General features: G+C 39.0%; 1 protein-coding gene across 5 annotated transcripts in view; it reads left to right on the top strand.

Moving 5' to 3' along the window:
• The window catches only part of LOC146560131 (cell adhesion molecule 2-like), a 151,640-nt gene extending 127,413 nt beyond the window's left edge, over window positions 1–24,227 (top strand). For 2 of the 5 annotated variants that reach the window (XM_085243991.1, XM_085243989.1), the window contains 8 exons: window positions 5,651–5,836; window positions 6,103–6,240; window positions 15,027–15,185; window positions 15,458–15,548; window positions 15,758–15,936; window positions 20,475–20,501; window positions 22,093–22,215; window positions 22,324–24,227. In XM_085243991.1, the coding sequence (XP_085100117.1) occupies window positions 5,651–5,836; window positions 6,103–6,240; window positions 15,027–15,185; window positions 15,458–15,548; window positions 15,758–15,936; window positions 20,475–20,501; window positions 22,093–22,215; window positions 22,324–22,442 (1,022 nt within the window). In that variant the 3' untranslated portion in view covers window positions 22,443–24,227. The remainder of the gene's footprint in view (window positions 1–5,650; window positions 5,837–6,102; window positions 6,241–15,026; window positions 15,186–15,457; window positions 15,549–15,757; window positions 15,937–20,474; window positions 20,502–22,092; window positions 22,216–22,323) is intronic. The other 3 variants (XM_085243992.1, XM_085243990.1, XM_085243993.1) reach the window with 3 other exon arrangements.
• Window positions 24,228–25,308: the final 1,081 nt, after the last annotated feature.

The raw sequence follows: 25,308 nt of genomic DNA, 5'->3' as shown, positions 1-25,308 counted from the left end.
ATTTCCACATCCGATCCATATGTGTTGGATTGTCTCTGCATATTTGTCTAAAGCTGAACACAGCCCTCTTCTTATTTCATGCCAGCTGGCTCTTTGGCATGCGCCTCCTCATCCATTATGAGCATCTGAGTCTTGGTTGATTGTTGCCACCTCACAGGCTTCAGACAACACTAAGGCAAAGACCAGCATTCAGACAAACCACAGACCTGAGACAAGGGAGACAGATAGGCTTAATAGCTAGGCCAATGCATCCTTCATTTATTAGGCTGATTAGTGGTTACTGAAAGCAAACAGCTCTGTGGTGAGTTGCCACAATGAAAAAAAATTGATTTAGACCATATGTCTTTTGTAGAATTATCCCTTTCATATGCTGCTGGAGTTTAAAATTACTATTCCTGAGCAGGGCAAATGAGAACAGAGCTGTCTTTTACTGTCTTCATTATGATTAACTTCACTTTTGGCTTCTGTGAGAAAAGGATAAATGTAAGCAGCAGGGTTGTAAAGAATGGTAATGACATCTGTGAGGCATGCAGAATGGAAACAGAATATTTTGTCAGATATGGGAAATATGAATAATGCAATTAATGGAAAGCTGCTGCAGGTTGCATGTCAAAGGCAGATAGCAAATTGCTAATTTGATCTACAGCGCGTGGAGCAATGTAGAGCAATATACGGCATATACATGCCATAGCAGATTGTTAAAGACTTCTCCCCATTTCAGTTCCATCTCTCAGAAGTTCATGGTTCTTCATTCATGACATTTAATTGGGGCATTCAGTCTGGATCATAAAGGTCACAAAGCAAAATTGATCTTAATTGGCTTGTAGTAATCAAAATGCTGTTATGTGCTAAATGAATGCTCTAATGTGAGCATTAAAACATTCATTAGCTTGAGAGAATGAAGGATAATTACCAAGGATGCAATTACTGGAGTGAGCACCAATGAAAGCCCATTTAAGCCTCCTTTCTAGAAAACACATATTTGATGGTGTGTCTGTTATCAGCAACTGAGTGACACTTACCTTTAAAATTCCAGTTGAACTACATATTATTATTAGTCTCATTATTGCTATTACAATTATTATGACTGTAGTTCTGTATACTTCATTCATAGACTTAAATTATAAGATAAAATAAAGGACATAAACATACAAACAAAAAACATTTAAGTAAGATGTAAAAGATCAAAACATAGCACGATGTTAACTTCATAAATGTAAATGTCACATAATATTTTTCCTAATCTTCTTGGGGAACTAATTTTTACATGTGACGAGGCATAGATTTGCTGTTCCCAGTGTAATTGGCAGCAAACATTTAAAAAGTGCCTCATGGCCTCAACTAATGTATTTCTTTGGGGACTAATGGGCTTTTAAGTGTACTCCTTTACCTCTAGCTTCACTGAAATGTGAATCTACCATTAGGGTACTCTACACTCAGCTAGGATCACTTCTGTGCACAGCTACTCTTCTATGCACTAAATGATGATCTGTGCCACACTGCACTCTAATGTATAAAAGCTACTTTCAGGTGCTCCCTTATTCACAAGGGGTCACCACAGCAGATGGTGCCACATGTTTGATTTGGTACACCTGATGCAACCTCAAAGGGATTTGAGCCTCCCCCTGGTCTCAGTCCAGTGAACTTTCATTTGTTAGCTAAATATGTAAACCACTGTACTATGAAACCTCTCATGTATAACTTATAAGTATTTAGTGTAATTATCTGTTGTATTTAAAGGCCCTTAGAAGTTTAAGGTCCAACTGAAAGAAGTGAAAAGACTACATTGTAAACTATTACAATTATATAATCCTGCTTGGTACTTGTTTTGGTCAGGATTTAATCTGGAGAAACTGACAGCATAGATGGAGGAAATTCCACAGTGTACGATCAAGTTAAAGCTAGTTAGTTGAGAAATGGACAAAAATATATTAAATCTCATTATTCACTGCATGAAGAAGGTACGCAACATAGCTGCTGGAAAAATTCCTCCCTCTTTGCTTAGCTCCCTCAAGTGCCGGAAATTAGTCCAATTTGAGCAGCATCTGCTCTGTGGGATCTTTGAAAGCACGGGCAATGACAATGGCCCTTTGGAACAAGGCTCTTTCCTTTTCTTAATTGCAGCCACATGTGTTGTGGGAAAGAGCCCCCTGCCTGCACCACTATAGACCTGGAAGACATCCAGATTCGCCCACACAGTCACCGAGCGTGCACAGCTAGCAGCAAACACACTCTAATTGCAAAGAGTGGAGCCCCTGGCTGGAGAACGGGTAGGGGTTAGTTGCCAGGATCCTGTGTTCTCGCTTAAGGAGAGCTAGTGCTTTCACATTTCAGCAATAGCTCAAAGTGGTTACAGGCCATTCAAAAAAGGCCAAATGGGGAAACAGTACACATGTAACATATTTTGGCTGAACCCAAGAGCCATCAGCTTCCAAGACTAATGAGTAGATGTGGAATCTCATTTAAAATCAGAACTGTCGGTGGATACTTAATTGTTTTGAATTAAAAACATTTTAACACCCCTCAGTGTTGTGGAAACGTGAACGCCATGTGATGATTGCTCTTCGAGGCACTTTTATTTTTAAGGTCATTGCTATTCTAACCAGACCGCCTGTTCTTCTTATGTGTGTCAAAACTGGGCATCAGGTTATAGTTTCACGTGTTAAAACCATTTTTGGAACATATTACCTGCAGGTGATATTCAGTAAAGTATGCCTAGATTGTTAAAAGTAAATATCAAAAACTTTGGTTATGCCCATTGACCTCACTTTGGTCTTCCACTGGTATGGTTGGTAGTGCGAAGGACTGTCAGGGAAATGAGCCAAACATTACTTTGCATCAAAAGGGCAAAGCAACAGCGTTCCCTGCCCTGAGGGAGAACTTGGGTGTCAATTTTACTGATTTGAGACAGCCTTGGTAAGGCCTCCATCGCAGAAGACGTACGGCTGCCATGCTATTAAGCTGCCATCCTGCAAGGCTGGAGCATACACAAGGTCAGGGTGCAGATTTATGTTTGTGCCTTAGCAGAATGAACAGCGCAAGAGCTGTCTAGGGTTTGGGGGAAATGAACCTTTTCATCACATTGATTTCCTAAAGCACCTGGAAAAAAGCTTTGTCAGCCGTTGGCATTTGGGTCTGATTGTGACAGATCTGGCCACATTCTAGGCCTCCAGCCTGGATTGGATTCTGGTAGTATGGTTTCCTGGCCATATGCCGTTTGAGTAATAGATAACCCCTGTCTTTGGGTTATTCAAACCTTTGTACATCTCATTCTATCAATATGTCATTGACCCATGTGTTGTGTAGTACCAGTGAATGTCTAACAAAAATGCATCAGTCATGACCATCTTTTATTCAACTATAAGTTGTTTGGCAGCTTTTGCGTGGGTTCAGCCTATCAGAACAAGTAATTCGGCTACTGACATTTAGATATATTTCAATTCCGAATAGTAATATGGTGTTGTGCAGAAGATACAGAAAATGAGCTGTATCCAACTTGGTCCTTTAAATGTCATTTGAAATTATCACTGGTCTGTACTGTACTTCGGTCACTGTTTGGTATTTAAACTGATAGCCTATCTATTTAGTAGCAGACTTTGTTAAGAGGTTGGTTTTATTTCCACTACGTAATTTTTGCGAATAGCAGTCTTAAATTTAATTGTCAGAATCCAACAAAATTGTGGTTTACCAAAGAAATATAAAGAAAGTCCCCCTTGGAGTATAATAGAAATGATTGTTACTGCATTTGTTGAAAATATGTGTAAATAAGCCACTGTGGAGTTCTAAGGGTGCTAATGGTGCAGATTGGAAGGAGGCTAACTAATCACCATGGAGAATCAGCACTTTTAATTATTCTTGTCGCCCGTGAAGAAACATAATTTCAAACTAATCGTAGCTGCTGTGGTAAACCACACATTATTCTGTATTTAAACACCCAGATTGTGTGCTAGACGTAATTTTAACCAAAAAACACCAGCTTTCTCTGACCAGTTCCCTTTTACATAACAACAGCAGACCATTTATCGTCATCTCAGAGATGTTTAAGGAGCGGGGGGGTTAAGAAGAAAAGTTGGCCTGTTTCTCCTGACTTTCTTCAGTGCGTTGCAGAGATAGAGGGATATGGGCCAGGGGAAGACTAGCACTGTATGTCATCTTGTTGAAAGCTTTGATCCTCCCAGCCCATACTGCCATATCTTTCAAGTTCCTGTACAGTGTTTGCTTAGACCCCATAACCTCTCCAATGTATCCATCCACCAAAGGGTTTGCTGTTTTCTGCCAGAGCCTCTGGGCATTTTCAGGCTCTGTAGTGAGGATGCTTAACTACAAAGAACATCAGGCAGCTTTGTTTCAGGATGCTGTTTGCTACAGTAAGACTATCAAATGTTTGTATTAAGCCCTGTAGCACATAATAAGCTTGCTGTCTGATGGCACAGACAGCAAGCTATTAAATTTTAATTCTTGCTTGAAGATTGTTTTTATTTACACAAGTCCTTATTCTTGGATTACAAAAGTCTCTAGTAAGAAACTTCTTAGGGGCATCAATGTCTTTTTTTTCCCTCTTTCGTTTTTTTAGCTTGTGTGATTACACGATAATGATCATCAAATTATATGCTGTAATTGAAGCTGAAGAACAGCATTGTTGATAATGAACTATGCCTGTGTAAACCTAATAACCACTTCACCCAATCTAATTTAATTGTGTATCACATGTATGCTGTGTATGTTTATCACTAAAATCAAATGGAAATAACACTGGTGATTAATGATTTTTATATAGATTTGCTCTTTATCTGATAGGGCAGCACATTACATTGGTCACAATGATTAAATCCTAATCAGCACCTATTCCTGCTGCATTTTGCCAGGTTTTGCCTGTGTAGTACAATTCAATAGAGTTCAAATTGCTTCAAATGCAAAAGGGTGCAGGGAAAGCGCTGGCCAAGCCTCGGGGGACTGAGGATTAAGAATGTGCAATTTATTCAATGAAGGGCACTTTCCTTCCTGGCCTCTGTGGTTGGTCGCTTGTCGGAGCAGGTGATTTTGAATTTGAAATTGTATAGAAGATGACATGAACAAGATCACCTTTTTAACTATAGATCTGTTTCTATGGGTTGGTCAGGGTGCGATCTACCCATTGCTTTTGTCACTGCTCATGTGTACAACACAGTCCTATCAGTGCAAAGATTTGAAAACATGTCCATGTCAGTATTAAAATTTTGCCTTTTGCACTGTAACTGTTGCACGTCTCTGAGCACAAGCAGAGGCAGCTGCTAAAAGTGTAAATGATTACCCTCCAAAATATTTTAATCTCAGATTGTATTTTTTTTCTATCGCTACGCTTCAGTGCGTCCCATGGATGCCTACTGTATTCTCGTTGAATGTGAATAAGCCTGTCAGCCTAGAATGGAAATCAAAAGAAAATGTTTCAAACCACTGGCCACAGTATGTGTTTGCAGCATTTGACAACTATTAGAAATAACTGAAAGCACAGTGTATTCTGCCTTGTTCTGGTAAAGGTCATCTGAATTTCATAGTACCTCTACACGTTTGCTGCCCTCACTGAAATTCAGTGCGCATTTGCTCATTAGTTAACTGTACGTCTTCTTTCCTCTGCCCTCTATGACTCTTTGTGTCCTCCTTTCTTGCATAGCTCTGAGGGATCACAGAATTGAACTAGTTCGAGCCTCATCGCAGGAGCTCACCATCCGAATCAATGACGTCAGCCTGTCAGACGAGGGACTGTACACTTGCTCGCTCTTCACGATGCCTGTCAGGACCACCAAGGCCTTTCTCACTGTTCTGGGTGAGCATGTGCATTTTGGTGAAGTCTCCATAGGTGAATTACTTCTCAGAAAATAAACACCTGCACATGCTTTTAGGTTCTGACATTAAAAAACTGCATGACTGTAACATTGTCTGCTAGATGAAAAATAGTAATAATAAAGTTAAACTATCTTGTAAAGAAAGATTGATATCTGAAATAAATTATTTTTGTTGCTGTTAGGAGAAATCCACCTAGAATTCCCACTGAGATATTACTCAATGTGCATACAGTATTTTTTTAGTTGTTAGATTGTAGATTTACATTTCTGTGCACTGCAGGAGTGCCAGGACGACCAGAGATCACAGGCTTTACCAAGCCAGCAATGGAGGGGGACGTAGTCACTCTCACGTGCACCACATCAGGCAGCAAACCAGCTGCTACCATCCGATGGTTCCGAAATGACAAGGAGGTCCAAGGTAAGTGTGTGGAGTGGATTTAAGAAGCCATTGTATTCTCATTGTACTCTCTGTCCATTTCTATCTGTTAGTAGGTGTCCTTACCGTCAACTCACTCCGGTGCTATATTTCTTTATGCTAAAATATTCATGCATTTTTCCCGTGGCTGTATTTCAATAGTTCTGTGAGTTGCATGGTGCATTATCAGCAATGCTATTGTACTTGGAAGCTGTTCACTAGCTAACTTTTATTGATTCTAATTAAAAGTTAACTGTAAATAAAAAAAAATCTCTGCATTCAGTGTTCATTGTCATACAAATGAAATTAAAGATGCATTCAGTCAGTCGATTCATAAAAAGCAACAGCATCCAATACAACAGTTCTTAAAAAATATAAAAATGTCAAATCTAACGTTTCTTCTTGGGCTTCAGTAAACAAAATTCCCGAAAATGCCGTTTCCTTTGAAATAAAACAGAAAAAGAAAATTTTAGAAACCCATATGTTTGTGTTTTGCTGAATATTTTATACAGTATATCTAACATATTTTCACAAGCTTTTAAATTTCTTCTTTTGATTGAGTGACTCCTCCATAAACTGTACAATTACTGTATATTTTGATTTTAAGACAAAGAAGTTATAATTGACTGAATTGATCTATTGCATTTCAGCTTTTTCAGTCTTTTGCTAATTGATTGGCAAGGAAAATCAGTAAAGAAGGGCACAAGAATGTGTAACAATACAAACCTGGAAAGAGCAGATACCTAATTTAATCCAACTACCCCACTGAAACAGTGCAATATCAGATGGTAAACCATGATGTGCAGTGATTACAATAAACCAGCAGAAGTTTTCAGTGGTTCCACAGAATCATACAAGCTTTCACTTTCTTGTACACTGCTTTCCAAACTCTTTGAAACTCTGCACTTTATGTTGTATAGCTTTTATCACCTTCTTATTTCTGGTTTTAAGAAGCACAGGGAAGACAAAAACATTAAGAAATAGGAGTGGAATGTTTTTCCTCAATTTGATGGCTGAGATATGCTGTTTGGAGCTCTTTAATGTAATGGAGCCTGCTGTGGAGGCTCAGTGTGACAGTTGCTCTTTATTGAAGATTTGCACCAGAGAGCTTTTTCTTGGTGGTTCTGTCTGTGTCTGGCCAACATGGCATGATGATTGATGGGAGAGGGGCTGGGATATGAAGTTTTCTTGTTGAAATGACATGCACGTAGATTCCTGAAAGGCTAGTGGAGAGCTGGCACACAGCATCACAACCAGACTTGCTGTCCGTCTCAAGATGCAGTGAGAGATGAGATGATATTTTTGTGCTTTATGTTTTAGAATGCAATTAAATCCTTAAAGCCTTAAAGCATATAATCTTAGGATATATGGACATGTGCACATAAGCCGAGTATAAAAATGCAATCGAGCAGAATTCAAAGAGTGATGCATGCAAATATCAGGATAATACCTTTTGCTGTGATATAAAAATTTAATACCTTATTGTTCACCGGGGTTTCACAAGCAAGCATAAAGTGAAGATAAAATGAAAAAAATCCCATTATTTATATGTGATATAGAAAATGGCATTTAAATATGTAGAAATTGCGCGTCTCTAAAAAAGATCCTGTGCCCCCAGTCTGCCCCAAACTGGTATGTTGTATACAAATGTGCTTTTATTAGTTTTACTGGCATACAGTGGATTTTATTAAGTCGCTTGGGCAAACACATCAGGAGCGTTGCATCTCCAAGTCAAAGAAAAAAAAAGAACATAGCAGAGACTGGAGGGCTTGACTTAAAAACTTCATTTCCATGTCAAAGTGTCAAAGACAGGGAATGTCAATCAGTGCTCTGGATCCAAGTCTTTTGTAGGTGTGGCTTTAAAGCTTTCTTTAGCGAGTATGTTGTGGGAGCAGCATGTTTTGCCATTGGTTCTTCTGTGGAAGATCATTGCCGCCAGTGTCTGCTGTCAGTCAAATCTATCCCCACTGGGGGACCAGTCTACAAAGCTCTAAGACGACAGAAGGTGTAATAGCAAAAACATGTCATATTTATTTCATGCTCTGATGATTTGTTTTTCGACTATTTATATTAGAGGCACACAGCATTACAAACCTCAAAATGCAACTGTCATCCAGTGTCAAATAATTTGTTTACAGAGTATAGAGTCATACAAGTTACTTGTGTCGCTGAATGACAGCTAGACTTCAAATTGTAATCTATTGAGAAAAAAACCCACCCACTGTTACTCTCTTTGCATACATAAAGTTATCCTTTTTCCACAGCGGTTTGAGATAAATTGAAATTTTCTATTTGGCATATTAGACACTTAAATTGTCCAGCTATCCTACAGTACAGTTCGACAATACATTTCTGTCCTCTATTTTAAATTAGTGCTCACTTCTTGTTGAGCAAGTTTTACTCATTTCTTATCCATATACCTTTCTTAGTATATAAACAGTGTCTGCAGCAGCGGTTACTGTAGGAAAGAGCAGGGATTGCAATTTCTAGCCTTCTTGTGGTATCAGGGATATATTTGTATAATTGTGCTATCGTCTTACTGACAAAAGCTGACATCCCAGTAGTACACAGTGAAATGTATATCTATCATACCAGTTTCACCTTTAGTCATTTATTTATTCATTTTGTCCCCTTTCCTCTACTTTCCCCATTCCTCTCACAATTATCTCACAAGAGCTCTGACAAGGAAGCAGTTACCATTTTTTTAATACCTGTGGCCATCAAGGCTGTGTGTCGCTTCATATACTGAAATATGTTTCCTATATAGCCAGTGTCTCACTGCCTAAAGTAAGATACGTTTTAAGAAAAGTGTTTAGAGTTATTTTCAGTGCTTTTCCTTAAGTCCAACATTAGACCTGACTGCTTTTTTACTCATTACCAGTGTTGGTCAAGTTAATTACTAATTACTGATTGCTTCTCCAAAAGATTAGTCCTCTTACTTTACTGATTACTTATTTTCAAAAGTAATTAATTACTTAGTTACTTTTCAAAAACATGATATACAGCCTGAATACGTAATAAAGCAATAGACCTTTCAGCCCAATTCTATTTTTTATGGATAATCCATCATATAAAATTGAATCGAATGAAAAGCCTCTTTTAATTTTATGCACATTGCATTAAGCAAAAATATAATTATATGCAACAGTCTTTGACTTGAAGAAATTCTTTAACATTTAAACCTATTTTCTGCATATTCCAGCATATAAAATAAAATAATGTTTTGTGTTCACACTCACTCTTTCAAATAGACCCAAGTAAAACACAGCAAAAAACAAATAAAATCCTGTCGCTCTTAAAGCTATTTTCACCTGTTTAGCAGGAGTGGGGCCGATGGAGGTTTGCAGCGGTCATGTCAGTGGAGAATTCCGGGGGTTTCTCTGTGAATTTCACATTCCCGTGGCGGCTTGCTAGGTGCTTGCTCAGATTTGAAGTTTACTTTTTAACGTCACATGTGCTTACGTCACTGTCATGAGACTCTCTCACAAACAAAATCACAACGGTTTAGTAACGCAGTAATGCAGTGTGCTTACGGGAAAGTAACAGTAATCTAATTACTTTTTGAAGTAGTAATCCCTTACATTACTCATTACTCGAAAAAGTAATCAGATTACTTGTAATGTGTTGCTGCCCATCTCTGCTCGTCAGAATGTAAAAGGATATAGTACGTATACCTACCCATCTAAAGAGAGATGACTTGAGAACAGGCTACATTTTTTTTTGCCCCAATTTTAATATTAATTGGTGTTTTTACATTTTTAATCACTTATGATATTAGATTAGATTAAAATCTCATTTAAAGACAGAGCTCCTTAGCTAATTAGCCCAGTTGTGTGGTGGAACCAAAATACAGCATAACACCCTCACATTCCCAGTCACTCAGAATTTACACTCTGAGCTAGAGGATCACTGGCTGTCAGCCGGCTGCAGTGCCCTTCCCAGCCAATTTCCAGCTACTGTCTCACTCCTCCTCTTGTAAGACTACCTATATTCTGTCTATATGTTCTGTGCTATTCACTAAATAGCTGAATGCATCAATATATAAACTACCTAATAATATTTTTAGCGCATGTCTTGCACACAGTGTGACAAAATAATCTGTAAAAGGAATGTAATTAGTAAAAGTATTAAAAGTAAAACCAACAATCACTACAGACTGATTTGTGGCCAGTATTTGTTATTTGTGCATTTTAACTATAAATTTTATAACTTAATTTCACCCTAACTCAGCATTCATCATCTTCAATGATGAATGCCGATGCTTCACTGGCTGATGAGCTGAACACGTTTTATGCTCGCTTCGACGCCGCAGCAATTAAAACAACAAATGGCTGCGCGCGCTCGGAGTGCACCAGTGAAGAAAATGCATTCGTCATCACAGAGCATGCCGTGAGGAACACCTTCAGGAGGGTGAACACCAGGAAGGCAGCAGGACCAGATGCAATCCCTGGCCGGGTCCTTAGAGCCTGCGCTGATCAACTAGCACCGGTGTTCACGGAGATCTTCAACCTCTCCCTGGCCCAAGCTGTGGTTCCCACGTGCTTCAAACGGTCCATTATTGTCCCTGTTCCAAAGAAACAACAGCCCGCTTGCCACAATGACTACCGTCCAGTAGCACTGACTTCAATTGTGATGAAGTGTTTTGAAAGACTGATGAGAGATCACATCACTTCTTCACTTCCTCCCACCATCGACTCACTTCAGTTTGCTTACCGGACTAATCGTTCCACAGACGATGCCATATCTCACCTGCTCCACACATCCCTGAGTCACCTGGACACTGGCAGAGGGAATTATGTTAGGATGCTGTTCGTGGACTACAGTTCAGCATTCAACACAATAATTCCCTCTAAGCTTTTCACCAAGTTGACGGATCTAGGACTCAGCTCATCACTGTGTCAGTGGATCCTCAACTTCCTCACAGACAGACCCCAATCAGTGAGGGTAGGAAAACAAGTCTCCCCCTCCATCTCACTCAGCACTGGAGTGCCTCAGGGCTGTGTTTTAAGCCCCCTGCTGTACTCACTGTACACTTATGACTGTGTAGCCACATCCGACACCACCTCCATTGTCAAGTTTGCTGACGACACTGCTGTTGTGGGCCTGATCTCCGACAACATCGAGACGGCCTACTTGGAGGAGATTAGGAACCTGGAGACCTGGTGCCAGGAGAATAACCTCCTCCTAAACGTCAGCAAGACTAAGGAGCTGATCGTGGACTTCACTACAAAGCAGGCGAGGAATTACAAACCCCTCATCATCAGTGGCACGCCAGTGGAGAGAGTGGACAGTTTCCGATACCTGGGTGTCCACATCACTCAGGACCTGTCATGGTCCTGTCACATCAACACCCTGGTTAAGAAAGCCCGTCAGCGTCTCTTCTTCCTCAGAAGACTTAGAGACTTCCATCTGCCACTGAAGGTGCTCAAGAACTTCTACTCCTGCACCATCGAGAGCGTCCTGATGTCAAACATCTGCACCTGGTTTGGGAACAGCACCAAGCAGGACAGACGAGATCTGCAAAGGGTGGTGCGCTCGGCAGAACGCATCATTCAATCAGAGCTCCCTGACCTGCTGTCCATCTACACCAAGCGGTGCAAGTCCAAAGCTAGGAAGATTATGATGGACCTCTCCCATCCCAACAATGGACTCTTCTCACTGTTGAGGTCTGGGAAGCGCTTCCGCTCCCTTAAGGCCAAAACAGAGAGAATGAGGAGGAGCTTCTTCCCCCAGGCTATTCGGGCCCTGAACCAGGTGTAGGACTGGACTCTCCCAAACACGTCACTATAAGACTGGACTCTCACACACGTCACCACACGCACCACCACACATTTCCTATAATCCTATAATTCCTATAATTTATAATCCTTATCTTTATAATCTCTTCTGCTATTTGCACATTCTTTACTGTAAATTCCTAAGTTAATTTGTAAATTTTTGTAGTAAATTGTAAATATTGTAAAACTTTTCTTCTGTCATTTAATGGTCGGGCATTGTACAGCTACAAGCATTTCACCCCCATGTCATACTGTGTATGGTTGTGTGTGTGTGTGACAAATAAAATTTGAATTTGAATTTGAATTTGGTTAGATGTACAGATGGATGGATGAATGCTCATGTTTGGCCAATTGTTGATTGATCTTTGATCCAGTAGTGCAGCCACATTATACACTTATTTACACCGAGATAATCCAGTACAGAACAGACTCAGCTGTCATGGAGCACTACTTGTGTAGACTACACCTAAGACAGGAAGTTCAGTGACACCAACGCACACCTACTCCAATTTAGAATCACCAGTTGACCTAACATGCTTGTCTTTGGACTGCAAGAGGAAGCCAGAGCATGATAACGGAATCAACACAGGCACAGGGAGAACATCCAAACTCCACACAGAGTTTGTAAGGTGAAATTACATTACAAACACGTAATCAATCAGTGGGTATTAAACTGTGTAGTGTCAATGAATATAATGTATACGAAAAAAAGGACATGTTACTTCTGGTTGGTGGGCACACATGGCTTCTCTACATTTCCATTGTTGGGGCTTATTTACTGCTATCCTAAGCTTGAGCAAAATGGGTAACTCAGGTAGCAAGCATTTGGCTCTGGAGGAATGTCACAGTTTATCTGTTCTAGGCAAGGTCAAAGTTTAAATTCTTCCTTTATTTAAAGGTTTACTAAAGTTTGTCTAAGTCTATATATTGGCCCCAGGCCTGTGTGTCATGGGAGACACCACCAAGAACATTTCCCAACAACCCACTACTGAGGATCACTAGACCACACAAGCCTTTCTGCTACAACAAGGCTCGGATCCAAGAAAGTACTTGGATCGGGAATAGCCACTTGGGTGGAGGCCCCAGGGACAATGTGAGACGTGCAGAAGGGATTAGAACTCCCAGCTAGCCTGAGACTCACTAGCTCCCTCCGAAGGAACTGGAGGGAGTTGCTGGAGAGACAAGAATACCTGGTCATCTCAGGCCTCTATTACAGCTGTGACAGTGAAGTGAAAGAAGTATTTTGGAGAATGAATGAGAATGAAGAAAGGAAAACACCAAAATAAAATGATGACTCCAAAAGCCCCCCAAAAAAGCTGAATTTGAGTTAGTACTATAAATTACTTCATTAGCAATTAAATAGAGAAAAGTAGTCACAGAGTAAAAGACAAAATCAGTCCAAGTTCAAGGTTCATCTGCCTTTAATTTTCCAAGATATACCTCAGCAAATCAGTTAAGGTCAGAGAAAAACACCAGAATCCTGTCACCGACACACTTTCTTGTTAAAACAGACACTGAGGTGGTGCTTACAGGAGTGCCTCCAGTTGCCTGAATACAGCTTTACTGGCCTCTTGGGGTACTTGTTCAAAGCAAGCACAATTGGGCACATTCCCATTCTTACGAAAGCTACCTTAGCGTGTTCTCTGGCAATGCTAGCAGCCGCCTTAAAAGAGACTGACAGTTCCTCTGTTGCAACCCTGATGCTGTAGGCGACTTGACGAATGAGAGAAAAAGCTGGAGAGATTTGCGCTTAATGCCACAGAGGCGCTTCCCTTTCCCCTCCTGTACTCCAGGGCAAAATCCAAGGCATCTGACTCTCAAATGTAAGGCCTCCGACTTTCCTCTTTGCTCAAATCCTATGTGATGCTTGGATTTTTTTTTTTTCAAAATCTTGACATTTATGATGCACTCTGTTGCTCTGTGCTTTGCATTCTTATTCTTAGCGTTATTAATTTCAGTTTTGAAGTTTGACTTTTTAACATTTGTAGGCTACTCTGCAGTACATTAGGATTTTGTCAGACCATTTCATGAAAAATGGAGTAGTGTGGCACAAACAGAATAGATTAACCCAAAATGATGATGCTACGGGTAATCTGGGTTTCACTGAAAGGAGCTTTTAGTGTTTAATAGACCAATATCAGTGTGTAGGTGTGTGTTTCTGAAGGAGCTGAGTGAGCACACACATATGTATTGATTGACTCTGGTTTGCTGTGGATGGCAGGCAGTCCAGGGGGAGATGGTTGGAAGTATGTAATGTGAGGAGGATGCAAGGAGGTAGGGGTGAGTGGGGGAGCATCTCCAAAGAAAAGTCCTTCTGAGGCCATTGTCAACTAATGTCTTGTTTAGATCCAATAGCCTTGTACAGCAGATTCTAGGTGCCACACTAAGTGCTGACAAGAGAGTAGCCACAAACGGCAATGAAAGGCTTTCAATTACAAGTTAAAAGGCATAGCTTAATGAGGACAACATCACAGGGCAGGGGAAAAATGAAAACAAATTGAGATAAGTTGAAGGCGAATGTTTTGGTATGACAAAAGACAAAAAAGAAAGAAAGAAAGAAGAAGTGTCACTAAAACTATGGAAATCTATCACATACTACTGAAGGGGGGAGCATGCCTGTTTGTGTTGGCTGGGATGTCTGAGAGATGGTCCTAGAGGAGCAAACACACCCAACCAACCGAGTCAACTCTCATATTGCTCTCCCTTCACTATTCACTCTACTTTGACTTGACTTTCAAAGGCTAAGGATTCTTTCCCTCAAAGGAGATGCAGAGAAAAACAACAACAACAACACTGCAGCTGTCTATGTCAGAAGAGCAACATCTTGAAATAAATTTCTTTCTTTTTTTTTCACAGTTTTTCAGATTTACAAGATGATTTTTGTTTTGCTCTGCTTCTTTCTCCAAAATAATTTTCCTGTAAAAGTCTTGCTCAAAAGCTAGAACTGCTCCCCAAAACTATAAATAATTCACAAGTACATTTCACCCTGGTTCATATTCTGATTCCCCACAGGCACTAAGGAGGTGAACGCTACAGGAAAGTCATTCACAGTGAGGAGTAGCCTTCAGTTCCAGGTGGACAAGCGGGATGACGGCGTTGCCTACACCTGCAGTGTGGAGCATGTGTCTTTGTCCAAACCCTACATGACAACCGAGGTCCTGGAGGTCCACTGTGAGTGGGGTCATAGCCTGTAAAACTGGGTAGATTAGCATTGCTTAGATTAGCGAAATACATGGATTGAGATTACAGTTATGTGTCCAGGTTTAGTCTTGCATTTGTTCTGGATTAATATGGGATTATCTTGCAGGTAAGGGATTAGTGCCTAAACAGAATAGTGATATGGGCTATAGCTAAGAGCTGCTCAGTAGGCACAGAGCTAACTACTGTTGCATTTTGTGTTAGAACCACTTTTTTGTGTTTCTTTTTTTGTCTCCTCTTTGCAGATGCTCCCCATCTGGAGATCACACATTCACTCATCATCCCACAGGAAGGCCAATACTTCAAACTGGAGTGTGTTTCCATAGGCAACCCAATGTAAGTTGAAAAGCATTTACAACTTCAATTTCATATCAGCACAAATAGTGCAAATTGCACCTAAATGTAATTTGTTTTGTGCCTTGAGATGACTTGTGAAAATGAATTGAAGTGAAATCAAATTCATTATGGTTTGTTATTGTTTTTTTTTTTTATCACAGCAGTTTATTCAGTTGCAGTTAAATACATTTTCTCAAATTCTTTCCCAGACCTGAGCCAGTGGAGTGGTCTAAAGATGGAGGAGAGCTGCCAGACATTGAGCGTATGATTGTGGAGGGAAGGGAACTTACCATCACTACGCTAAACAAGACAGACAATGGCACATACCGGTGTGAGGCCAGCAACCATCTGGGGTCCAGTAGTGCTGAATACATACTGTTTGTATATGGTGGGTACTTCAGTAAGGGCTTTTTTTGTTATGCTTTATCATTTCCCTTTGTTGCTGCTTACAAAGCTTTGCAGGCAGTTGTGTTCAAACTCAAAGGCAGATGGTGTTCATCACAAAAATACAAACCCAGTCCATGTCAAAAAAGCGAGAGTCAACTGGTAACTGTAACTGTTGAAAACAACCTGTTTTAAATATGAACGATTTTTCAATACAGGGAAATCAATAAATTGATCATCTTTGCAATATCAGATAATCAGTTGTTCAAAGTGGAGACACTTTAGGTAAGGAGTTTATGGGAAGGTAACTTCACTTCAATCATTTAACAGTCATTGATTAATAATTTATGAATTTCAGCTATCAAGGTCTCCACACCCACACATCTCTTTGAACGATAAGCAGATAGACTTAATGAATGGATATTTGGATAAGCATAAATGGGTAAACATGTTTCAGATCTTTTTCATCAAAAATAAATAAATAAATAAATAAATAAAAATCAGATTTCCCTGAATAATGTTTGGCATTAATTTGAATGCCATCTAGATTAAATTGGTTTTAATATTTCAGACACTTTAACCACACGTTTTAACTACTATTACTACTGCAACATATGTTGGCGATATAATGGCTGGCAAATATACAGTTTTAACATTCAACACAGCCATTGGGTTCAATGATTTCAGTGTATTCTAACATGGCCATTAAGTCTACAACCATGAATAAAATGACTCACCAAAGTTGCTCAGCTAAGATGTCTGTATATTTCATTAGAAAACTGATGGTAGCTCACAACAGAGAAGGAAATTTAATTATGTGAAAACACACTGATGTATAAGGTCAACACGACACTTTACATTCTGCTTCCATCTGGATCATCAGTTGTCATTCGCAGATGACACACCGTCTTCAAATGACAACCTGCACATCCTCATCAGCATGTTGGCTTTTTAGTTTGTGAGACAGCTCTAAAGTGAGACATGTGTTTGTAGTAAATGAGATAAAATATTTATTATTATATAAGAAAAAAACTTGCTATATGGGGGTTTTATATTTCTGCCAATTAGCAATAAAAGATGGTGCAGAAGAGAGTAGATTGTGACTTGCAACAGCTAAACGGTATTATTTGACACAAAGGTGGCATAATAAGAATGATAAGTTAAGTCTGTTTAAATATCATCAATTTGCAGTTCAAATATATATTTTCTTTATAAGAATAATACATATCGTGCAGCACAGAGATCTGTAGTCATGCAGTTTTCCACTCCATGTACTCAAGAATCCACTTTCAAATTTCGCCTTGGCACTATGCAGGATAACACAGTTTTCCTCACTACTTATCACGGCGTGGGTTTAGCTTCTGGACTCTTCCTGTGAGGAAACAGAAAAAAAGTGTTAAGGATGCAGAATTTAGCTTCCAAGTACAGCCTGGAGGAGAGATAAGTTAATCCTGAGACAGTGAAGGGGTTGAGAGAATAAAGACGACATGGTCCAGAAACTGGTTCGTTAAGGCCTCTGCAGCGCATGTTTGTAACATTTATCAAATACGGCCAAAAATAAAAAAATAAAAAAGGCAGAAACAAGAGCAGAATATTGCAATTCAACATGGATTTATTTGTTTCCACTTTTGCCAGCTAAACAGTGCCACTGGAGATTGTAGTTTGTTTGTGAACGACTTATCGCAGCACAGACTTATTCAACTCCCGAGCAGTTAGTGGATGTACGGCAGCTTTTCTGTGTGATTTTTAAAAGCAAAGGCTTTGGGGAAAAAGAAAGCTCTTCATTGGGAAATATGAAAAGAAAAGGATGACACATTGGTCTTTTCAGCTTTTGTTATCTTGTTCTCTCCTTTCAGCATGTTCATTGAACAGGGGTAGGCAGTGATGCCAGCCTAGTGTAGATCACTGTATCACCCTGTCATATCTAGACACCATGTGCTGATCTAAGGTTTCCTTCCTCGCATAAGATGTTTTTTTTATTTATTTCAAACCAGAAAAAAGAGAAATTTGTTGAACTAACCCAGGTGTTTAGAATTATACATACCCAGAGGGTTTCTAGCTTTTGTAATACTGGCTTAGGAAATAACAGATGCGATAACCCTCAGCATCCATCTTTTACTAAATACAAAGGTTCTGGTAGGGAGGATTGAGAAATTGAGTTGAGCAGGTAAAAAGATGTGTGAGACGGGCTCATTTCCACCGATGATGACAGTCATTTTTCAGGGCTACAATGTGTCTGGCTGGATACTTACCAGGTCTCTTTGGATCGTCTCAGCCTCTAAACCTAATTTGCTAATGACAAGAGAGATGAGAAGCCATAAATGTCATCAGTCTGAAGCAATATATCACAGACTGCAATTATATCCTTTAATATACTGCATTAAGAAAAAGAAACACTGTATTAGATGACAGAGCGGTAGTAACAGATACTAGTTTAATTAAATAGAGTCTGCATACATCTGTGAAGCTGCAGACTCACTCATGCCTGTTTCTCTCACATTTCATTGTGATTGATTGTACATTTTCACCTCAACAAGCATGACACATTGTAAGTTTCACTTTTCCTGTGTGTGCTCTATTTACCAGCCAATCATCAGTTGCTTGAAATTTTAACAGATGTAAAAGTCCTTCGACTCCTTCATGCGTGACTCATCTTTTACGGGGTGATACTGCTGAAAGACTTTACTGATTCAGAGCTTGATTCATTGTGCAGCCCTTGTATTTTAACGTCAGTTCATTGTTTTCTTCTTCTTTTCGCTTGTATTTACTAAGGTGAAGTAAAGTCATGAATTAAGCTGCACCAGCCACACACAGTAAATCACCAGGGCTGTGTGACTGTCCTGTCAGTTTCTCACACCGACGCCTGTGCTCCTCAGAGTGGTTTGTTTTCGCTTCCAGTTGTTCCTATTTTTGCTTAGCAGACGTCATCGCCTTCGTGCCTCCCTCTCTAGCCTCAATCCTTGCAGTCTTCTAATGCCTACATTGCCACATTAAGCATAGGCAGTCACAGCTGCGTTCACTTGCACCCGCTGCGTGGCCCCGCCTCCCCCGTGCTCCACGCACTCACAAACGTGACAATGAACACACGGCTGATGATTGATGAGCTCAAAACCAGGCTTTGAGCTAGAAAGTAACATTGTTTCATTTGATGAATTCAGTATCCTTTTCACTTTCTATTTGTTTGTTTTTTTCTAACAACGCTGTTACATATGGATCATTTTTGTTACTGCATGTGATTAATTCTGTTATTGATAGCTGATGTTATGCAGATATTGTAAAAATAACAAACCCCATTGTGGAGTTACTGCTGGTAAACCACTGCATACATAAAAGTCCAAACAGGAAACATGACAGTGTTCATACTTTTGTTCTTGGGCTGAAAATGAACACATGCAATTATCTTAATGATAATTAATAACAATGTTCAGCAAAACCACATGCTTCATGTCACTATTTCACTCTGTCTCTCCTAATGGAATTACTGTTGCAGTGTTTGTGTATTATGACTTTGACATACTGAAGCACAAGAGCTGTCTGCAGGTAAAACATGGCTGCATTAAAAGAAAAAACAAGTTTGTTGGATGAGAAACTGCAAACATTACTTAGACTTAGGCTGTGCTTTGTTTTGGTAATAACTCGCATTAAAGGTGCCGATTAAATTTTCTTGTAAACAAACAAAGGTTATATTATGTTCCTGCAAAAACACATCGTTTTTAACTTTGACTAATATTTTCTTCCTTGTAAAGTATTTGCTCCATATTTATCCCCTGGCAGTACCTTTGCAAACGCAATTTTTGGTCAGTGGAACAGCTTAAAACTGGCAAGAATGTGTAATGACAGCATGTGCTAAAAAAGGAGGGATAAGGAGCCTTATATAGTAACCAGAATATTAATCACACAGCCACACACACACAAACACAATGTGTGTGTATGATTTAAAACATTTAGGTGATGTTTGAACGTTTAAAGCAGATTCAAGTTCCCTCAGTATTAACACAATGGCACGCAGTACAAAAGAATTTGTTTTTCCATGTATCTCTACTGCTCTATGCATTCAGATGGTTTGGGTTTTTGGCACAGGTTTTGACATATTTGTCTCTCAAATATTCTGCATATGCCTGCCATAAAGAGTCCTGGGTAGTAGAATTTTATTTGTAATGTATAAGCAGGAAAAAAAGAGCAATATGCTCCAATGTAGACGAATTATTAAACAGGTACCAGTTAACTTAAAATACCCAAACCATCTGAATACTTGTGGAGGTTAGTGAGATAGTATTTGACCAATTAAGAAACTACGCACTAACTCTATACGTATACAACTTTCTTGTGCTGCTCTCTAAATCAACATTTATAGCAAGTCCAGTTAGGCATGTATTTGGCTCATGTGACAGCAAGCTGTGCATACCTGCACACTGTCAAGTAAACCAGAACCATGGAAATCTCTTTGTGTTTTCCTTTGAACTTTGTGGTCACCTTTTTTATCACGGTGTTGTTCCCCTCGTCTTCCCTTACTGCTGTCACTGTCTTCAACCATGGCAACAGCCAAAGACTTTCCAGGGCCTACAACAGGTAAATATCCCAGTAGATGATCATTTCAAGCCAGATTTAGAGTGTGTGATCTGGATCTGGCTCTGGGTCAAGACACATCACGGCCTCACCCAGCATGAGCCAAATCATCACCATGCATGGATGCTCGCTCAGTCGTTTTCTCTCCAGCCATGTCACAGGCTGCATAAGTCATCACACAATATGTTTCTATTTTGCTTTGTCTTTGCCACTGAAATAGATGGTTCTCAAAGGACCTCTGCTGAAGATTGTATTTGTGACAGTATCTATGTATATGATCCTGTGGTTACAGTAAATCAAAGTCAAAAATTATCTTTCAAATATCTGATCACAGAGCTCTTGAAAAGTATTTGTTCACCATTATTTGTAGATTTGATCTAAGTGCAGAATTTCTGTTTGCAGGAATTTAGTTATTTTTCTTTGTAAGACATTTTGAGTGGGATTGTGTCTAATTAATGCAACATGATTAAAACAACTTATCTCTCTTAATGTAACTGAACATCAGATCAGGCAAAATATGACCGACGAAATTACTCTTGTCCCTGTGTGCTCTTGAAATGACCTTTTGTTGTTGAATGTAGCAACTTACATCCTATCTTATCTTTTATGCTGCTTTATTTTAGTTTGTTCCAGAGCAGTAACTACTGTATCTACACAATCAGTACCAAATTCTGTTAAAAATGCACCAGCCAAGTGTGATATAAAAGATTCCTTATGCTCCTTGCTGACAGTGCTGTACAGATCATTCTATCCATTAACATGCAACCAAATTCAGTTAATTCAGATCAAAAAAAAAAAAGAAAATTCAGAGTTTGCAGTGCCTGCTTGTGAGTTGATGAAACAATCGTGGTGGTCTATTCTGCATGGAGTTTAATAAACTGCATGTTGCACAGCTTCATCCCTCTTTTTTTTTTGAACGTCCCGCACGCTGGGATTTTAAAAATGAGGGTTGCATTCGTTACCAGCAGAGTATAACAAGGTTTGTAGAAACATCGCCGCAATCATTTCCCAGGGTCACTTTGGAAAACCGAGCACAAGCCATAACCATTCATCAGCCTGAGATAATGAGAGCACACAAGGTGCACAGTAAAGACACAGCCACTCACAGTTTATCACAGGACTGGCACAAAGGCATGCTCCTGCCTGGGAAACCCTCTGTCTGCTTTCTGCCCAGAGGATGCACAGTGTTAAATAACGCTTATTTAAAAACCTAGTCCTGAGCATTATGAAAGTAGTGCTAGGAAAACAGAAACATGAAAGACAGAAAAAAGGAGGATAATGCCAAGCTTTTTAATTGTATAGAGATTTGTGGTATTTCCTAAGATTACTTTTTTTCTTTTTTTAACAACTGTTCAGGTACTTCAAAGCAGTCGTTTCAGGTTGTTCTAAATCTGACAGAAGCTCATCTGCTACTCTTGTGCTTTGTTCACAAGTGTAAAAGCAACATCTGGATTTTTTCAGGTTATTTGCAGCAAAATACCTTTAATGCTGTTTAATAAACACCTACAGCTGCATTGACAGTAGAAGCTTCCAGTTGTTAAGTTATCATTCCTCCACTTTTTCTCATCTCCTCTCTCTATCTGTTGTGTTTCAGATCCTAATGCTTTAGGACAGCATGGACCTGACCACGCTTTAATCGGCGGAGTTGTTGCAGTCGTGGTCTTCATCACCTTGTGTTTGATAATAGTCCTTGGACGATATCTGGCCAGACATAAAGGTAAAAGAGGTCTCCTGAACTGCTCTGAATATCACTTTGCTTGTTTGCAGTAAATGAATATGTCTTGCACTCTCTAGCTGGTGGATAACTTGCTTTTTATGTCTGCAGGGACATATCTAACACACGAGGCCAAAGGAGCAGAGGACGCCCCTGACGCTGACACAGCCATCATCAATGCTGAAGGAAACCATGTGCATGCAGAAGAAAAGAAAGAGTACTTTATTTAGACTTCTTTTTCCTCACTTCTTTCATTTCATGACAACCTTTGACAGCAGACGTGCAATTTTAAGCTGTCTCAGACTCACTGCATTGTCTTTTTTAATTTATTGTTCTGTCTTTTTTAGAAAGCAATCATGCTTAGATATGCTTGTTTTCAAAGCATTCACTAACAAAATAGCCTTCGTCTTTTGTAATATAATCCATGTACAATTGGATTATGTCCTTTTCAGTTTTTCTGTGCCTAAATGCTGTACATTCTTCTGCATTTCTTTCATTGCCTGTATTTTTCTCTACTCTTTCTTACGTTACCTGTTACACAACCTTTTGCAGATTTTTAAAATTCAGAAGTAACAACAGTAATTTTGCTCTCCAACTCAACTCTCAGCATTTGAAAAGGTTTTTCTGTAGGAGCAAAATATGTTAAATACATCAGTTTTTAAGGATTACATGATTGGCTTGGATGTTTCCCGGAGCTAACCCTCCTCAGACATGCCGCACACGTTTAGAGCATCTTAAAACAGATCAGATACTTTAACAAACACAAAGCAGAAGCACAATCTGAGTGATTGTCTCGAGATGAAATAATCGCCCTCTTAGCATTGTCTGTATATTCCTGCACTGATTTTTTTTTTCCCTTTTTGTTACACTGTTGATTTATAACCAACAAAGAACAAGTTAGAAAATTAAAGCACAAAGTCTGAGGACTATTACAGAGGGGAAAAAACATCAACTGCTTTTTGTCTCAGGATTCAATATGAGTCTAGATGGAGAGATGGTGTCAGACATGTGAAGAAGACTTCAGTTCAATCGCAGTTATTGTTGTGGATGAAAAACGTTTCCTTTTTGTTGGCGATTTGTTGTAATATCCAAACTGAATGAGTGGAACCTTGTGTTGGTTCATTATTTATGTTGAGTTTTATTGAACAACTATGCTAAATGTGTGGATATTGCTGTAAAATACTTTGCTAACGTGAATATTAGTGACCAATATTGTTGAATCTTGGGATCCCTGACACATTGCAGTTTGTATATTAGCATATACAGCATTTAACGGTACTTCACAGATCTTTCATGTTTTTCCATTTCTTTCCAATTTTGTTTTGCCCGAAGGCATGTAAATAATATGTAAGTATTCAATTTTAGTAAAAGGAAGAAAAACTCTGGTTATAGCCTTTAATTTCAGGTCATATGAGTTCCAGTCACTTCGAGGACAGCGTTTTCACATTTTTGAAGATTTCTTCAAACAGGGATTCTAATGAAATGCTTAAAATGTTACAAAAAAAAATCTGGGTAAAAATATATGTATTTATTATTATTATGGCTGATTGACTTTCTTATATGATACTATATTGATTGATATTATTGCTGTTATTATGAAGTAGTTGTCTGACATTAACTTTTCCATTTTTATTTCTGTAAGTTCTCATAAAAGAACAATACAAGGATCACCGTTATGGCCTTTGAGTTTGCTGCAAACAGTACTAATGACATGTTTAGGCATTGGTGAATCAAACATCCCCTCACTGTATATAATCACTGTATCAAAGACATTGAACCACATTGCCAATGCTCATACATGTTACTTTGTTAGTTCAGTATGATGCTATAAATAACTCATTTTGTACAGATTTAAATTGCTGTAATTAATTTGCTTTTTATGGGGGATGTGTGAGGTTTGCTTTTTTTCACAGTATTGAATATTCATTTTTCAACTATGCCACTGTAAAATGAAAAAAAAAAAAGATGCGAAAAAAGAGAGATGAAGTGCGGATTAAAAAATGAACAACTTGAAAGATGTCCTTTTGTTGTTACTAAATTTGCACCTTGAAGCGCCTTGCCGTGATGAGTTGGAGCGCTATTACCTGCACTCAGTGAATCAGTCCACGTAGCTGCCGCTGAGCGAGAGAAGCATATGTGGTAGGCAGTGCTGTGACTTAAGTTGCACTATAATTGATATTCTATACTACTATAGTAACTGTTAAGTATTACTTGCCTTTAGTGTTAATAATATATGCAAAGTGTCTGACTTGTAGAAAGATTAAAAGTCCATGAAGCTCCTCGGGAAGATTGCCCGAGGCATTTAGCTTCAACTCATGATTTGTGCATTAATACAGGGCGACAAAAGGAACACTTAAGTCTTCCCAAATTCCTCCGTGTCTCAGTGGACCTGAGTTTGTTATGCTTCAAGTGGCTTCAGGAAGCTACTCGCAGACACCCACACAGCAGGCTGCTGTTGCCCTTGTTTTAACAAATTAGACAAGAAGTAGGTTGGGTTCGGTCAAGGATGCTGAAATGCAGTTGATTGCTTTAAAAGTGAAGAAAAATTCTAATACTTGAGATGAAACTTTATTTAAGCCAGTAGCCAGAGAAAAACGAAATAAATATTCTTTTTTTTCCTAGTTTTAAGAAGCTGTTACAGTTGAGACAATTGTAGAGTTAAAGCATGTGCGGCAGATGTTGTGTTTACTTTTGTGAAACATAGAAGAGTCGTATAAATCACAGATATATTAACTGATTGATTGATGTGCGTTACCGCCATTCATGTTCACTTAATTACTGGAAACAGTCATTTCTGTGGGATAAATATTTACTATGATATACATGAAACCAAATGATATGCCTTTGAAATACCCTGAATATAAGCAACATATATTATTACATATATCCATATTATTTATTTAAATATGGCTCAATGTATATCTGCAGATGAGAATTAAAAATTCAGCACCCTACCAAATCTACACTGAAACAAATTTTCATTTTCATAGCCTACATTTAGTAATATATAACAGACAGCGTGCCGTAGCAATTTAGAAAAATACAAGAAGACACCTTTAATGGTCCATTATCACTGCTTCAGTGACACAGATGTAC

This window comes from Mchenga conophoros, linkage group LG14, assembly GCF_057382185.1.
Source record: "Mchenga conophoros isolate Kocher_MC1m ecotype Shallow Benthic linkage group LG14, M_conophoros_male_GT1.1, whole genome shotgun sequence".
NCBI classification, from domain to species: domain Eukaryota; kingdom Metazoa; phylum Chordata; class Actinopteri; order Cichliformes; family Cichlidae; genus Mchenga; species Mchenga conophoros.
The sequence above is the reverse complement of the archived record's forward strand: the minus strand, read 5'-3'. Positions and strand labels throughout refer to the sequence as shown.